The sequence below is a fragment of the Pagrus major genome, chromosome 21 (genome assembly GCF_040436345.1).
Source record: "Pagrus major chromosome 21, Pma_NU_1.0".
Lineage (NCBI taxonomy): Eukaryota > Metazoa > Chordata > Actinopteri > Spariformes > Sparidae > Pagrus > Pagrus major.
Window position 1 is genome coordinate 11,035,288 of NC_133235.1, and position 18,704 is coordinate 11,053,991.

General features: G+C 41.9%; 1 protein-coding gene across 1 annotated transcript; it reads left to right on the top strand.

Annotated features, from left to right (window-relative positions):
• Positions 1-1,240: 1,240 nt before the first annotated feature.
• LOC141016281 (leucine-rich repeat-containing protein 52-like) lies at positions 1,241-9,828 on the top strand. Its single transcript, XM_073490547.1, has 2 exons — positions 1,241-1,889; positions 9,500-9,828. Exons 1-2 carry the CDS (start codon positions 1,241-1,243, stop codon positions 9,826-9,828), a joined length of 978 nt encoding a protein of 325 aa, XP_073346648.1.
• The last annotated feature ends 8,876 nt before the right edge of the window (positions 9,829-18,704 follow it).

Below are 18,704 nucleotides of genomic sequence, written 5' to 3' on the forward strand. Positions count from 1 at the left end.
GCCAGGAATACACACAAGATAAAAGGCTAAACTTCATTCTGAGGCTGTGTGAGAGAAAAAGTGGTCAGTGTGCAGCGGGCTGTTTACTGTCGACCCCGGGTGGTTTCTTTCACGGACTGTCAGCGGCACATCTGTCCTCCTCCTCCATCATGCTGAGTCTGATTCAGCACTTCAACACCTACACAGAGAACCAAGAATAGACTCTGGACTCATACTGAGACTGGAGAGAGGAGGAAAACAACTGCTGCCTGAGACCACCTTGTCCCAACTCATCTCGTCCCATCACATGATGGATGTATATGGGTATGGGTTGAATGGGGGGTTGCCTATGGCTGATGTGTCAGTTTTTGTTTTGTATTGTAAAAGCCTCATTGCACATATAGGTCTGAATGGTGTAGACAACAACACATTGTTATCATTGCCCCACTCTCTTGTTTCCAAAGCCTGAAAACCTGTGTGATCTGATCACATACGCTACGATATGCCCAGGTGTCAGGTGCACCTGCTTCTTTGTTCCACTTCTACACACACACCTGAGACAGCCTGACAAATAGTATAGTTAGTATAGTTTCCATCATATAAGGATGCAGCTGCCACACAGACACCTGAGGCATGCAGATGGTGATCACTGTGCCTGCAGCTGGACCACTGACCTTTATCCACAACTATATGCATCAATTTCACTTTGCTGACCTCCATATGCCATTTTTTAAAAACATTTTATTTCCATTACCTCCACTGCCCAGAGCTCCCCCCCTCGCCCCAGCTCACTCCAGAGCGTGAGATCACTCCACAACGCGCCCCCCACCCCCACCCGCCGCGCGGTTCACTGCGCCCCCCTCATTTGGATTCAGTTTCAGAAAGGGAGACGATGGCAAGCATGTTGTGGAACAACTGACCGTGATCATTGCAAGCGGCACGGCATGAGAGGACATTGTGGGCGTTTACAACGTGTGAATAGATGTGTTCTGATGGAAGAAAGCCGATGAATCAATGGGATTTGAAACATGAAGCATGAAGGCATCTGGATGTCAAGTTCCAGGCAGTGGATGCGCGCTGGATCCAGAACCGACGACAGGATGAACTGAGACATTGCGCGCAAGAGGTTGCCACGGGCGAGCGTTAGGTCTGACCTCTCTGGAAATCATTTCTGGGACAAACAACTTGAGGATGTATCAATGAAGTATGTGACTGCGTCTGACTCTCTCCAAACGGGGTGGATGAAGCCCTCGGCGGTGTCATGCGTCTTGCCCCGCAGCCAAGCGCGCAACCCTTGCGGCTCATAGTTCTGCTCCTCCTCGCCACGGGGGTGAACACATCCCCGGTGCTGGCTTCAGGCTGCCCGGACAGGTGTGTGTGTGATGACCAGCTGGTGGTTCAATGCGCTGGGCAGCACCTGACCACCTTCCCGGTCAACTTGCCGCTGGCCACGCGGCAGCTCATCATCTCCAACAACCGCATCGTGGAGCTGCCGCCGCTCGCGCTCAACTACCTCTCCGACCTGGTGTACCTGGACTGCAGCAACAACTCCCTGACGGAGATATCCGAGTCCACCTTTGGGAATCTACGCAAGCTGGCCTACCTGGACCTCTCCTTCAACACCTTGAGCCGGATCGAGGACAGGACGTTCGGCCCCTTGGCGAGCCTGGTGATGCTGAGGATGACCGACAACCCGGGACTCTCGGAGATCCACCAGGACGCATTTGTGGAAAACGCGGCCCTGCAGGTGCTGGATGTGAGTCGGAACAACCTGACGGTCCTAAACATCACCTCCCTGATCGCGCTGCCCTCCCTGCGCTCGGTGGGGCTCAGTGGGAACCCGTGGAGCTGCGAGTGCGACAACGAGGACCTGTGCCTGTGGGTCCACCTGGAGGGCTTCAAGTTCCAAGGTTTTATCAACATATATTACATTTTATTCTAATGTCATATAAGGTGACATAACCACAACATGATTTATTGTTGCTCATTCCTTAGTATCAAGTGGATAGGCCCCGGAGAGCCAATCACAAATCCGTGCTGCTGTGCTCCAGTTATTAATTATTAGATAATGTCTGGTTATGTAAACTATTGGCCTTTTGCTGGTGGCTGCCCTCAATAAACGGCTTGTATCCCATGAAAAGATGAGCACTTATTTAGGAAGCACCTTCCATCCAACAAATCGGCTCTAAGTGTTTTATATTAATTGGGAACAACCTAAAAATATGTAGGATTGATAGATATAAATAGCAGATGAAAATTAAATGGCACCACTGTCTGATAAGGCACCCATATAAAGCCTTTATAAGTTGTAAATAATTGTGTTATAAATAGTTGAGAAATAATTGACTAATAATTAATAATTGAAAACAAGTAATTAGCCAGTAATAAGACTCATTTTTGTGATGCCAGATCGTGAAAAATCCTTCTGTTGACCCCCTGTTCCTCCCACTCTCTGTGAAATGTGTACAGTTGTGTGATAATTTGATCAAGCAATTTCAGAATATGAAACAAATAAGAGCAAATCTGAAATAGTGACACAGGGATCCCTTTCAAGACAGGGCACGATCACAAAATAAAGCAGGACCCACCTCGAGGGTTCATCATATCATCAAATCCCTTGTTGTGACGACACTGGAATTTCTAACTTCAATGTTATAACTTGAATAATATCGATATTTGACAGTTTTTGATGTTCATAACCACTGGGAAGAACTGACACATCACTGAAGGCATAACATTAAAGACTTTCAGGAAAAGATGAATATAACAAGACTTGTGTACTGTGTGTTAAGAGGTGGTGTGGTGATGCAGGCACTGCAGACACAGCTAGTTCGGGTGTATTGAAGCTGCAAAAATGAGTCCTGTACTGGTTTCAAATATACAGACTCGATATGTATCGATATATTGATATCTTACACTACACTTGTCACTTGATATTGTACTTTACTGCTACATATTCCCAAATACTTTTTCAAAGAAAACTAGCATTAAAGCAACATTATGTCACTTTTTAACCTTAAAATAACAGCTTCAAAATCATGCTGATGGTACAGTGTCTTGTAATAGGGTGAATGGTGTCTTCAGTGAGAGGGTAGGATCACAGTGTTACATACATGTTTACTTCAACATACACATTTTCAACACATAACATTGTTATGATGTCATGAGTTTTGTTTGCAGTTAGCACCTATCTGATAAATTGTTACAGACCTGGGATTTGTATGTATGACAGTGGTGTTGCACTCATGAATCGCACAAAATGCCAATTTCTACATCATGTTGCTTTAACCAGTTATGATACACTAAGCCTGTAACTTCCAGGCCCCTGGAGCTGCAGCGTTCCTGGGCAGTTTGCCTGGTTGGTGATGCAACCTTGCTGGTGTTCTTCCTCCAGCATGACAAGACACAAGAGTGATTTTTCATAACCAAGCAACGTTAAGATTCTTGTCATTAATGGCTGATAACAGATTTATATTAACCATAAAACCTATAAATCCTTAAAGGGTAACTCCACCACTTGTACTCATTGTAGTGTGTTTACAGGTCTTGGGGAGTACTACTGCATATGTGAAAAAGTGGAAAAACTGTAAAGCCTTTAGTGGCTCTGGAGGAAGCTGCATGTAACCTGATCATTGACCTCCAGTGATGCAACTCACTGGCTAAGTTGCATTGTGGGTAATGTAGAAGCCTTTAATAAAGACCGCCAGATTAAAAGATGCTACGCACAGAGAGAAAGGGGAGTACTTGAAAATAGAGAAAAATGACAGCAAAAGTGATCCCTACCAAAATGACAGCAAAAGTCTCCCTCAGACCCCTTCAAGGAAGGAACGACTCCATGCTGACCCTCTTCTCAGACACATGCAGAGCCCCCACTGCTGGATTTCCCTCACATCATGTTACTAAAACAAGTCCCTGTCAGGTCTGCAGCTCTGAGCGCCCACAACAGATGATATCACAATCTCCCACAGTTCTATTATGTTAGCTTCGGTAGATGCAGTGTGTCGAGCAAAATATGTTCTCATATGAAGACCATATGTGTGCACATATTTGGGGAAGTCTGCAAAGTTCAGCCCTTCCTCAGCTTTCAGCGGGATGAGACGCAGGTGATGGCAGTGGAGCGTGACAGTACTCAGACTATCAAATAACAAAGAGGGTGAAAGAAGATCGGCGGCAGGGAGCCATTTGATTTCTCCTCTCGCAACTGTTTGTTTATTCAGCTGCTGCAGTTTAAGGAGGAAAACAAGAGAGTCTTTCATAAGGAAATGACTAATCCATCTCCGTTTTATCCGGCTATTGGGATACTGTGCTGCAGATGTGATTAATGAATCATAGTTGCAGCATCAAATATCGATCCCCTCTTTTTGTTTTAGTTCTGCCGAGCTGATAGATGTGTCTGATACTCAACAATCTGTCTTACTTTGAGTTAATCAGCTCATGCTTTGGTGTGGATGTGTCACTATGCAAAAGGGCATCTGCTATTTATAGTGTGTCTTACTGAGCAAGAAGCCAGTCATAATTCTAACACCATAGCTATAATGCACCCGCCACACTTACTAAAAAGGCATCCCCTGCCTTCCTCTCCCACACACAAACACACACACACACACACACACACACACACACACACACACACACACACACACACACACACTACAGTTCACCATGGTCCCTGTGCAGCTTAGGCCGAATCCAAATGAGTCCTGCAAGAGCTGTCCTATTTTCTAGCTGCTCGCTGCCTTTTGTCTAGCTTAATTTGGAGTGGAGCCTCTTCCAGTGACAGCTGCCAGAAAGAGAAGAGGCAGACACTCACATATACACACATTCTCTACCTCTGTTATGTATACACACAGTCTGTCCATCGCTTTCACAGCAGACAGCACAGGCTCCTTCTCTCTTAAACTGAGTCTCCTAAAGCATGTGGGAAGTTATACACACCGAAATAAATGGACACATACACACACATATGCATACAAATGTACAAAAACAGAGATTCATGCATTTAGACAGACAAACACAGATTAAGCGCACTTTCAGCGCTTGAGGGGGGGTGGCAGAAGGATAACATTTTGGAGACAACTGTGTTTCAGCTGCGAGGTCTGTCTCGGAAGCCTTGTTATCTCTCGTCTGGGTCTCACCTGGTTCATGCAACACGGCTCGCTTGTCTCCTCGGTTTAGGAAACGCATCAATAGCAAGCGAGAGAGAGAGAGAAAGCTTGAGGAAGGAACCAACAGATTCTCCTCTGTCTCGCCTTCCCGGCGAGATTAGCACTCTCCCAGCTGTTATATAAGGAGAGCGCCTAGAAATAGAGCACAGTGTGGATGGGGGAAGGAGGGAGGGAAAGCCCTCTTCTTTGATGCTAGTCCCTTTGGGTGGGTGGGTGGGTGGGTGGAGGGGGGTGAAGCCAGAAGGGTTTCCTTCCTAGCTGTCAGGCACACTCACACATGAACACGTGCGAACACATACAGACACACACACTAGCAGACTCTGCAAGGACAGAGATAGAATATGGAAAAGTTAAGTCTCGTGGAGGGGGCTTGTGCATGTATGTATGTTAGGAGCCAGTGTGCACGTGTGTGCATGCATGGATGTGTGTGTTTATTATAGTCAGAGTCTTCCAGCATGAGAGAACGGCGCACAGCAGCCGCCTCTGAGAGGATCAGAGTACGCTTTGAATTCTCGGTGGTAGATGGAGCTTAGAGAAGCTGAATGTCCTCGTGTTCTTCAGCCGCACATTAGTTTTCAGATCTGTGAGCCACAGAAGAGCTTCTCTGAGGATAAGAATGGAGATTTATGCACCGAGTGAATACAATGTTAGGAAAGCGTACTCTTCAGGCGCCCTATGAAATTAACTTGTCAAGCGATTTGATTGAAAGCTCCAGTATGATCCCTCTCACCCTCTGTCAAATCACACCTCCCACCAACCTGAGTCAGTTATAACACCGACACCTTGCATTGCCACTGAGAGTGCATGAAAAGTAGTTGGCAAGCTAGCAGAGTGGAAATATGTATGCAATATGTAATCAGTGAATAAATAGCTGATAGAATTATCCAAAAGTAATGAATAATCAGTTATATTTGCCTTAAATCAATGAATAAACAAGTAAAATAGACTAGGTACTTAAAGTATTTGATAAATGGTTTGATTGAAATAATAGCCCAGCTAAAAGAAACAGATAAATGGTTAAAGCCGATAGCCTGCCTAAAAATGAATGGATAAACAAGTCAAATAGTTAGCTAAAAGTAATAGATAAAGGGTTAAAACAGTCAAATAGCTAAAGGTAGCCTAAAATTATTAGCCAAATATAGCTGAAACAGTGCCACTGCAATAGGCAGTAGTAGAAATCCAAACTTGATCAAACCAAAACATTGACTTGACAAAAACAAAACAATAGGCCTATACACTTTTTGTCGTGTTACATCAAGATATACATTTCTGCACTGAAATGTTCAAAAATGACTCAACCTTTGTCATATATTTTGTTGAGTTGTTTACTTACGTTATCCCAAATGTCCAAACCAAAAGAAGTCTGTCATTTTATTGAAGGTATCAGTGAGTTTCATTCGGTCGCTATAACTTCCCAGGGAGAGTCAGAAAGTGAGGAAGGCAGTCGGCGAACGTGACTAAACACAAATGTTATGTGTAATAATGTGTTATAATGTTACCTCGTCCATTAACAATTCTGTCTGAGTCACGTCAGATAGATTCTCATCAGCAGTGCTGGTTGTTCAACAGCGAAGACAACAACTCCCACGATCCCACGCTACTTATGTCTTTTGTTTTGTTTTAAATGAGAGACCCCTAGGGGCAGAAAAAACATGGGCCTACTGTGTGTTCATTATCCACTTTGAAATAAATTGAAATGAACACATTTGGAACATGACGGGTGGTCAGTAATGGCCTTGTCTAGTTCATATGGTAGTTCAGATGAAAACATGTGGGACCCGCTGATCTAAAGGATGTTTTTGTGTGCAATGATAGTGTGTGTGCAAGAATCAGTGTAACTTATAGTTTTATACCAGTAACATCAAGCACTGAGGTGTGAAAAACAAGAACATATAACACCGTTACAATATTGATGAGTTATTTGTAGTTCCCATATTCATTAGGTGTACAAACCTCATTTTCATTGCAAAATACTCTACCAAATTAGAATGTGTATAGTAAGACTGAAGACAGAAATAGGGTTACTGAAAGCGTCTTCGTGTGCAGAAACTTCCAAGTCTTTTGATCTCTCCCAGTGGGAATTCCCCCGAGCACAAAAGCTTTGAAAAAACAGAAGCCAATTAAAAACAGTGGCCGTATGGAGATGGCAGCGCTCTGTTGTGTTGTAGCTGTTTTTCTGCTCACAGTTACAAAAGACTCTGCCAGGCTTCCGGATTATTTTCCGAAAAATGCTTCTCTTGACAGGCATCATGCGGCGTATTTAATTTTGACTGATAGGCCCTTTTAAAATTGTTTCCCTCTGCTGTAGTAGAAGGAACTCAACATTTTCATTAGGATTTGTGGGTTTTCAGCAAGGTCTTAGTCGTAGTCATACCCGGTGCCTGATGATGAGAAGCCGTATTATCTGTGGTTTCAGGCATACACAAAGGCCCAAGTCACTCTCTAATCCTGTAGGGTAGAAAGGAGTTTGAATATTTTATACATGATATATATATATATATATATTTTTGTAATTTAATGCGGCATCAAGTCGAGACTGTAGCACACGGGAGGCTCCTAAAGCCTTGCCGTTTTCTGATAGAGAAGGCAGCATTGTTATGTTGGTGCAGTTTTCTACATTTTAGTCTTTTAGCTGTGTGATCATGAATATATTATGGATATATTCAGCTCAGTAAGCTGCCACTTAAAATGTTAGAAAAAATAATATGAAGTAATATGCTTGAATTATTTAACAGGCTGCTCCATTTAATGTCATGTGTATAATATATTTTTTTCCTAAGCAACCTCAAACATCAGAGGATCTTTTAAATCATATGATAATTATACGTTAAGGCTGTCTTTGTGTTTGCTGCATGTAAGTGAAGTTACTTGATATTTGCAAAGAAGATCAGCTGTTAAAGGCACTTTAAAGACCCCGACAACATATTTTCTCACCCAGCTTCTTACTCTGAGTGACAGGGTCCTAGCTGAATAAATTATTTTCTTTTGAATTAAAACAGTTTCAGTTATTTCACATGAAAGATTTCTGTATTTGTGTTCTGTCCTTGGTTTTGTCACTGTTTTGAGGTGGACGAGGCTCAGTCGGAGCAAGGTGCTGTTTCGTAAGTCTGTGCACCAATCAGTTTGTCAGCATTTGAATCATGATATGATGTCAGCTGTGGGGTCATGCAACCCAGTCGCCAGAACAAATGTTGTTAAAGTACGTTTCTGAATTCAGGTCAATCACTAAACTCAGCACTCACCAGAGACTCCGGTTCTCTCTCTGCTTTTCCCCTCTCCTCTCTGTAATGTCACATTCATGAAGTAAAGTACGTTTTCCCCTGGCGGTCACCTCTGTGGATCACTGCTGCAGTCAGGTTGATAAACAGGGGTGAAGATAAACCCACTTTTTAATTCCACAGGTGTTTATTCTCCAAAGGGTCTGGCTCTAATCCAGAATCTCTAGCCTGCTCTAAGCAGCTGAGCAGCGGCTCTTACCCAAACATGTTTTGCTTTGTTAGAGAGCCCCCCTGCAGCAGAAGTTACATATTGTACGTTTAAAGTCCCCCATAACTCTTACTTGTTCCTACAGTTTGAGCTTCACTGTGTAGAATTACGTATGTGCAGTGGTTGACACAAGAAGTTGCTCAAAGTGTGAATTTTGTTTGTGCTGATTGAAAAATCTGATTTTAAGGGGCGGGGCTAAGAGCATGATTTGTGACATCGCAAATAGCTTGGATGCCAATCCTGGTCCAGTATTCAGCAAACACAATTGTAATATTGAAACTTGAAGCCTCCGGTGCACAAACAGAGACGTCTTGTGTCCAGCAGTCAATTAAGTTAAGTAAAATTTAAAATATTTGATAAATAAATAAATCAATTTTACTTATACCATTTTTTTCTGCCTTTACATTGGTGGAGGGGATCTTCAGTGTTTAACAATACAATTAAAATTATGAAACAAACTTTTTAGGGGCTTTAAAATTATGTTAACTTAATGTTGCTGTCCTGCTCTACTAGACAAACTCAATATTTTATAGACAAAGAAATGCAGTTCTGTTTGCTATTGTTACATGACAATAATCTTTATTAAAAATGTCAGTGTCCTGGATTAATGTGATGAAGAAATGCAGACCCAGCACATTACTGTAAGTCCAAAATAAGATGACTCAATAGTCTGAATAATGCCAGCTCAGGACAGCTGACCTGGTTATTGTATGCTGACTGTTAAACAGCCTGGAAAGTTTTGTCTCCAGTTCAATTCATTGTTACAATTTTTGCATTATATTTTCTGCCCAAATGTGCTGATGTTTTGAATTTTGTTGTTGTATGATTCATCCTTAATCATTCCTTCTTGGTGTGTGTCTGTGTGACAGATGAGGGCCAGACGGTGTGTGGCTCACCCACAGACATGCAGGGCCGTCGTCTGGGCGAGGTGGGCATCCAGCTACGGACGTTATGTCACCAGACTCTGGGCTCCTGGGACTACCTGTTCTTTGTCGTCATCGGCTTTGTCATCTTTGCCGCCGGCACCGTGTCGGCATGGGTGATGGGCGTCATAATGGTGCTCTATGAGCGCTACATCAAGAAGAAGGACGAACAGGTGGATGTGGACGACGAGGAAGAAACCACCGAGACGGGTCATAGCTCTCGGGCCAGGAATGACCATGGCAACGGGAATTTGAAAATGTCACACACTGTTTAAACGATTTAATCCCACTCTGCCCGCCATGGATTCCCACAGTGCCTCCTGTCAACTTCCAGGACTGTCTGAGAAGTCTAATGAGTCATACTGAGTCGATTTAACAGGCTCAGCTCTGAAAGAGAAGAGAGATGATTCAACAGAGATGAGGATTTTTCATTGTTCACATTAGTAGTGTGCTTTTAGGTGATGTAACACACACCCTGGCTGCCATTGTGGAGGTCTGCAGCCCTTGGGTATTATTGACCATGTATGCAAATGTATAACTTTGCTATATGTTTTATTACCTTGTAATTTTTGGCTGGGATGTGGTCATAGGGGCGAACAAAGGAGCCTATATGAGCCAAGGTAGTTGTCTTGTTAGCAGCTTGCTGGTCTGACTGTAACAGGATGTTGTAGGAGGGTAATTAGCATGATATGAGCACATGCTAATTTTAGCCTGTGCACCTGTATCAATGGTTACAATTACCAGCTTAACATACAGTTTCACATTTTGGGAATTCTGAAACCACTCTGATATCAAGCAACAGACAGAGACTGGTTGCATTAGCATAAAACCTGGAAATGGGAAGCAGCTGACCTGGTTTTGTCGAAAGCATGGATCTAACAATTAAAATCTGGAGACACCTTTGGAAGCGGAGCCCAGTTCATTCCTGTGAAAGCTGCTCAGTTGCACATGAAGCCAAAAAAAGCTTGATTTCGTGGGTATACAATTACCCAGATCCTCCGCGTTGTGGGACCCATAGAGCACCACCAACTGAGCCAGCTAACTTCCCATTTAGCGCTTGGCTAACTTAAATGGGAATAAAACCATTTAATTGAGCAGCTCTTCTAGAATTTCCAAATGTTATTGGACAGAATGGCTCAAACTATGACAGCGAAGTCTTTTCACGCAGGTTATGATTATCCAGACGCTTCTTTCACAATGTAAGCTTATGGGGAAAAGTCTTTTTTGCCCCAGTGTGTCAGGAGACATTGTAATTACACGGTTTGGCCACTGCAGAAGTTGGCTTCAAGGCCTGGTGCTCTCCCTGGGGCTTGATCGAAAGTTCACAAATCTGCCCACCAGCACCTCTAACGTTCATTAATTAACATGTTTTTGGACAACATTTTTCTCTAGTCAGGCGTATAACCCCCCCTAATACATTGGCACATTGCATTTCAGTTTTTGTGCGACTTAAACAAACAAGATAACTGTTAATTTGTGAAATTTAGAGGTGCTGGTTGGTGGATTTTTTTTTACCTTTGGACAGAGCCAAGCTAGCTGTTCTCCTGTTTCCAGCCTTTATGCTAAGCTAAAGGCCTGCAGGCTATATATATATATATATATATATATATATATATATATATATGTATATATATATATATATATATATATATATATATATATATATATATATATATATATATATATATATATATATATATATATATATATATACATATATATATATATAGTTATAAGAGTGGTGTCATTCAAATTTTGGCAAGAAAGCAAATAAGATAAGTGTGTATCCCAAAACAAACTATTCCTTCAACCACAATCTGGCTCCAGCTAGGGAGCAGCAGTTCTCATTAAAGTCCAGCTCAGATCCATCGAACAGCTCGAGCTGGTGTGAACTGCTTGTTTTTCAAATAAATTGTCAGTGGGTAAAAAAATAAATTGACATTATCTTCACATTATGCATAATGCTTGTTCGTTGACACACTAATTTGAGCATTGGCCGCTATATCCAGTAGAAACCATTGTTACCTTTTGTTACTCCAGTGCAGACCTAAAGACAAAGGCTGTTTCATCAATAAACCAAAAATATTCATGGCATGTTATTCAGTTTGTTTGCACCTCCAGTGTTACAACTTGGATAGATACACCTACTCTTCATTAATATGACAATCTGTTTTCAGTCCTGAGTTTAATAGCATTGTTTGCACACACAAGATTCCCCAGTGGACCTCCATGATGGCAACAAACATAGCAGGATAATGGTGACTCAGCTTCAAAGCCTCCATGTGATATTTAACTTGTGGTCATTCTCCTCATAGGTACTGTATGAGACGAGACGACCAAATACATTAACATAATGCATTCATGCCAGTGTAGATGAATAAATGTGTGCTCATGCATGTACACATCAGTGTACTATGTAGCTGTATGTGTGATCGAGCTTCTGCAGACCTGAGCTTGCATGGTCCGGTCATGTGTGTTTGCACTGATGGTTAATTTCCCTCATCTGTTAGCCCAGAGTCAAGGTTTTTGTGTTGACGATCTATTTGTGAAGTTTAGAGCCGACGTGCCAACTGCTGAGGTCCGTTTTGGCAGCGGGCCCTGCAGGGTGGCAAGTAAACAGGAGAGTGTGATAATTGATTTCTACATCACCCTCTCTTTGTTGGGTAACTGCACCTATCTGTTTCTGCATGCACTGTTGATGCACCGAGAAGCCTTACGAGGTGTGTACGAGCTTTGACGGCGAAGGAAACAGCTGACGAAATATCCTCAATATAATGATTTGAGATTCTTTCTTTGTAAAATCCATGCTCCTAATTTTTAAGTAAGGGAATCACACTTTTTTATTTACACTTTGGATTGAGTGAATTTACAGTGAATTTACTCCAGCCCTGGTGTTCAATGAATCTAGTTTTACAGCAATAACACAGCTGATGCTATCAGACAAAACAGAATCATTTTGGCTGACTATAGTAAAAAACAACAGCTGCTTTGTGTGTGTTTTTTCTCAACATTTTCAACCATTTTAGCTCATACTTATGTGGCTGTACCACTTCATTGACCCTGGCATTGACTGTTATGAACCTATGAAGGAGCAGAAAGAAAGAAAGAAAGAAAGAAATCCTGGTTGGTTTAAAGGAAACAAAGAACGCTGCTCCAATATGCCGTCCTCTGTGTATTTCTGTATCTGTTCAATCAGATGTGTCTCATAATTATTTATTAGATTTAAGAACAAAATTGAACTTCACAGTGTTTTCCCCGTCACTTTACACTGTGTAGATTTCACCTTGTACCATGTTTTATCATGAAAGGGCTTGGATTCAAACTTCTGGACGTGTGGGAGTCTGAGTTCCTGTAATAATAGTGCAGCTGTGCCGGTACAATAAAATACCTTTTTTCACAAAAGACATTTTGACATGTCACCGTAGGAAAACCACAAGTGTAGGTTACTCTCTCATGGCGTACTGGGATAAAATAGATATACAGTATATTGTAGAACTCAGCTATTTTTATGTTTTTTTATTGGCAACGACGAAGACTGTTGACCGCTGACGAAACAGACACCACATGACACCAGCGGTGTTATACTATTGGCTAACAAACAGAAAACAGAATTCTTACAGACATAAACTCATAGTTCACAATCATAATAATGTTTTTTAGGAAAAGAGAACTTTTTATTCTACAAGCTCTGTAGTTGCAATATTAAACAAATATATATATATTTGTCTGCATTTAAAATGTTACTAATATGACCTTAAATGTTAATGATAACACCAAGTAGGCGATTTGAGGGGGGATGATGTTTAAAACTATCAAATCGCCTACTGGTAATACCTGTGATTTTTCTACTGCAAGTCAAGTCAAAATGTCTTTGTTTAAATGTGGATTATCAGCTTGTAGATGTATTTATTTGGTACTTGTGTGATGGCAGTGTGGTGAAGACAGAGCGGTTAATCTGCGCTCCGACTCTGCACAATCTGTTGTCTTTCTTTAATGTGATCTGCGATACTACTGAGAAACCTTTCTTCACACATCTACTGGCACTCACATGTGCATATTGTTGGGATTTGTCCAAAATGAACTACAACTACAGAGCTATTGTTTTAATTTAAGAATGAAGAGTATATTATAAAGTACAAACGTGCTGGTGATGGATGGTTGAGTGTGTCGAACGAGAGTTCATTTTCTGCATCGACCTTTATAGACCTTTTTCCGACAGTTTGACAAATCGCAGCATTAAGGGCACGAGTGTAATTAATTTAGGTGTTCAGCTGTCGGGGCTCTGGTCTCATGCATCATTAATGTCTTTAATTACACCTGTGCCTCTCCTGCAGTGAGAAGTCTAAATGTCTGCAGTGAAAAATGTCTATCGTGAAGTTTTTCCTGTTGTAGTTAGGAAGCAAACTTTTTGTATAACATGTTTTTTTCTCTCTGCACCACTGATATAAGACTCTCAGGAATGAATCTCGCGTGTGTGTACGTGTGTGTTTGCTTGCACTCCCTCGTCATATAAGGGAGTGATCCAGACTCATACTGCATAACTATGCATGTACTCACCCTAAACATACTTACTGGCATTGCATACTGGATGCCATAAGTGTCAATCCAAGATAGTGACCCTGTACTGTACTGTACCTGTAAGTTGCCTATAAAGCAGAATGCTGAGATGCCTCTGAACATTTCCATTGGTTGCTGGTTGCTCTTGTGGCTTTGGGTGTAATATTTGCATGGATTCCTTCAGTATATACAAAAATGCATTATACTGTGCATGTCTGTGTAGTTAACTCTCATTTATATCTACATACAGTACACGCATATGTGAGTTTGTCTCGACCGTGAGGGTGTTTTACACTGATTAGGCCATGTGATGCCACAGGCAAGGGTGAGGGTGCAGTCTGGAAATAGGAGAGCTGTTGCCCTAATTCATGTCATCACAGTGACACAGATGGAATGACAGGGAATACCCACATGTCTCCCTTTTTTCATAAACATGTACATAGTCGCTATTCTGGTGTACAGCACACGAGGCGAACACCTGGCTCTGAAAGCTCCCGGTACTGACAGTTTTAGCTCCGTATGGGCACTTGGAAGTACTTTATAGAAGCTGAATATGTTGAGCTTCAGTAATAGGCTATACTAAGTGGATGAGCTGAAATTCAATATTCTGCACTTTTTACACCCCCACGCTGCAAACTCAGACCATATTTAGAGGCACATGTATGCATGTGCTCAGACACACAAAGAGCATCCGTTCTGCCTCCATATTCGACTCCAACACGAATCACCTCTGAGGACAATGTACTGTGTAAAAAGCTTAGAAGAAGTGCTTTACTCTCGCTAATGCTGAATTACAAACACAAACCTGAACAGCACCTACCCACATGATCAAAATGTAACATTTAGAGGAGTCCAAGGTTTTGAGAAATGTTCATATTAGCTGAGAAGATTGATACCACTTTCACGTCTTTGCTCTTATTATGAAGTTACAGTCAGCAGCTAGTTTGCTTAGCTTAGCATTAAGACTGGGAACAGGGTGAAACAGCAAGCCCAGCTCTGTCCGAAGGTAAAAATAAATGCATAAATAAATGCTTTGAAGCTAACACGATTTAACTTGTTTGTTTAAAGGATCAGTTCACTGAAACATGAAGATTCAGTCATTATCCCCATGTCGATGGAAAGTTGGACGAGTTTCATAGTCTGCAAAACTTTTTTGAAGCTTCACAGAAAAAACAAGGTTGCAGCATTCTCCTAAACAACTGAAGTAGATGGAGTCTTGTTTTAAAATGTGACAACAAAAAACAATAAAAAGAAAGCCCCAACATAAAATGGATTGAAAATGTATTATCTAAGCTAAAATCTTAGATCTAGGTAGCCGCTAACCTAAAGGTGTTAGTGTGCACCCCATCTGAAATGGGTGCACAAGCTCAGCAGCACACAGGGGGTTTAAATAATGTCTTTTCAAATTAATTTGGGATCTCTGGGGCTTCTGGAGACTTGGATTACACTGAACGAGCTGTGTTTATTTTATTTCTGTTTTGTTTAGGAGAATGGTGCAACTCTGTTTTGCTGTGAAGCTCCAGAAATGCTTTGTGGACGACAAAACGTCACCTGATTTTGCATCGGCTGAGTAGATAACTACTGAATTTTCATTTTTTGGTGAATTTATCCTTTAATTCCGGACAAAATTATACATGTGTCAGATTTATGCTTAGCTAATTCAAGCATTTGAAGATGAAAGTGGCAACAATCTCCTCATATAGCTCTTGGAAATAAGGATATTTGCCAAAAAGTTGCTTTAAAGGAGCTCTGTGGAACTTCTGCGTTGTGCTGAAGGCCAGTCTTTTATGTTAGCAGACTCGAGGTGAGGCGGTCGAGAACGCGCATAAAGTCACATTCTTGGACTGTCGCGAAAAATCCAACTTGAGTCCTTCGCAAAGAAATCCTCAGTCCAGCAGCGTTCACCAACTCAAACAAATCATCCATAGGCCTGTAGGCAACAGAGAGAGACGGGGAAGGTCTCATTTTTCACGTTTTCCACATTACAATCTGCTCACATATGACCAATTAAAAAGTGATTAACAGTACACATGTGAAGTGTACTAGTAGTTACATAGAGCCCCTTTAAGTAGACAAATAGTGTGGTACTAATGGGGATATTGTGGTGCTTGAGAAAGGGTAGGGCAGAGATGCACTCAGCTGGCTATGGTCACATCAGGAGCACAGCTGTGACTGCGAGGCCAGTACGGTGAATAGACGATGAAATGCACACCGCTATTGGACGCAGAAGCTCCAGCGGGCTCGTTTTTCTGCCTGTGGTCGTTCAGCTCATGTTTTTTTTTTTTTTTTTTTGCACCATTATGTGCATCTACTGAGCTGAAGGCAAACTGGCCGCTGTAAAAGCGCCTGCAGACGGGAGATGTGACATCAAGCAAGATTGGCTCTAACCGACCGTAATAGCCCTGTGACACATCTACTTACAAACTCGCTCACTCACACACAAACACACACAAAATAGGACGAAAATCCTTTCGTCACGGAGCAGGGGAATGACTTCCACTTAAGTTAGAGACGGGGGATACATTTCCAGAGACTTGGAAACTGTTTGCCTGTGTTTCAGTTATTTCAACACAGTTTCATCATTAATCACTGCCACATGAGGACGACAGCATCAAATTACTGTCAGACAAATATACCCATAATGCAGTGCTCAACGGGAACGTAACATGCTCCGGAGCTGGAACGTAAAGGAACTGCTGCGACTTATATTAAGTTAAATATATTTCTTATGCTTACAATTGTAAACATACAGACGGTGTGTACAGAGTGACCCCTTTTTTTCTACTTTCTTTTTTGCTTGAATAATTTGTCAGTTCTTGTTTTGATCACACTGAAGCTCAGAAAGACGGTCAGGAATAAGCAAAAAAAGAAAAAAAAAGAAAAGCCTGGTTTGATTACAGGCCGACAATGACTTTTCCAGAGTTTTCCCCGGCTTCATTTCCCTCACTTTCTCTGTCATTACCCCATCACATCACATTATAATCAGACACAGTTTGTCAGCTGGGATTCATTTCAACTAGAGGAAATTATTGTGTTTGATCCAATGTTACAGACTGTATGTTTGTTATTGGAGTTGATATTAACCAAACTCTACTCAGTCCTCCTCTGCGAACATGTCTATTGATTGACGGTGAAGAGTGAACCTCTGCCTCCACTTGGCAGAGAGGAGGGTGGTCCTGCTGCTGTTACATATCTGCACACAGGCTCAGGGGCCTGCCAACTCTGTATCCTTCCCCAGCAATAAAAGGTCATTCGAGAGGAGATGGTGTGTCCTTTTGTGCGTCACAGTTCTGCCTGGAGAAGTGTTTTTTATTTTATTTTTTTGCCTTGTCTTGTTGTTCGACCTCTTCCTGCTCTTTCAATGTACTTTCACCCTCTTTCGCTCTCTGGGTATTTCGAAGGTTTGCGCCCATGTCTTCAGTCAAAAACCTGAACGTCGTCCCCTTTGGGTCCACACTGAGGCCCTGCTAGCTCACTGAAATAGCTGCACAAATACACATATGTGCTGCACACTCTGCCGCACGTGAACTAGCACATGCATGCACACTCACAGCTGGAGACATTGTATATTTGTGTGTTCTAGGTGCCCAGACTGGTTCACAATTATACTAATCCAATGGAGCTGGCTGCAAAAGTGAGATAACCAGATGCTTACTCACACTAAGCTCCAACTCAAAAGCAGCACAATGATATTTCAAACTGAGACAGGGAATCTGCAAATTGGTCTGTGGTATTTTTGCACCAGCAGTCCTGAAAGGGTCTTTAATTTCCTTTGACTAACTCATCTCCAGCATGTCTCTCTTTATCCCTCTTATGCTTTATTTATCTCGTCTAAAGATATTTTTGGTCATGAATCCTATTTTTGCACCTGCCAGTTTCCCCGCAGACGTATCTTTTTCTATCTTTTTGTCAGCGCTTATCTTTCTGTCATCTTTGATGTTTTGGGGAAATGTGCTTCTCGCCCAGAGTCAGATGAGGAGATTGATACCACTCTCTTGCCCATGCAGTAAATATGCAGCTACAGCCAGCAGATTAGCTTGGCATAAAGGCTGGAAACACGGGGAAACAGCTTGCTTGTTTGGCTCCATTCAAGGGGAACAAAAATCTAGTTTACTAAAGCTGACTAATTCACACATCCTGTTTGTTTGATCCATACAAAAACCTAAGTGTAAAAACAACTATTTGGCCTTTTACCAGGGTGTACGTGCCAGAGTCTCCACAACTTGGCATTTTTATACTTAAGTTTTTACATCAATCAAAATACACAAGATATCACTGTTGACTACTGTTGAGTTAATGGATTTTTTGAATGAGGTTAGCCTGAAATAAGGTCTGTGGTTAGCACAAGCTAGAAATGTTATGTCATCGCACTGAGCACAGAAACTAATCTACCCACTAGACCGTCTTTACAAACAACTCCAACTTAAAAGCCGCAATATGTAAGAATTTTAGTTAGCAAACATTCAAACATTAACTGGAGTTATCAACAGATTTGAAAGAAATAACAGTTTTGGCCATTGTGACATCTGTTGTAATGCAGAGATACCTGCTGAAGTTAGCATGCTAACCAGTTTGCCCTAGCCCGTACCAGTCC

Coding starts and splice junctions, on each gene's coding strand:
- LOC141016281 (XM_073490547.1), top strand. CDS start 1,241: ATGCGTCTTGCCCCGCAGCCAAGCGCGCAACCCTTGCGGCTCATAGTT. Junction 1,890..9,499: donor GGAGGGCTTCAAGTTCCAAG/GTTTTATCAACA, acceptor TCTGTGTGACAG/ATGAGGGCCAGACGGTGTGT.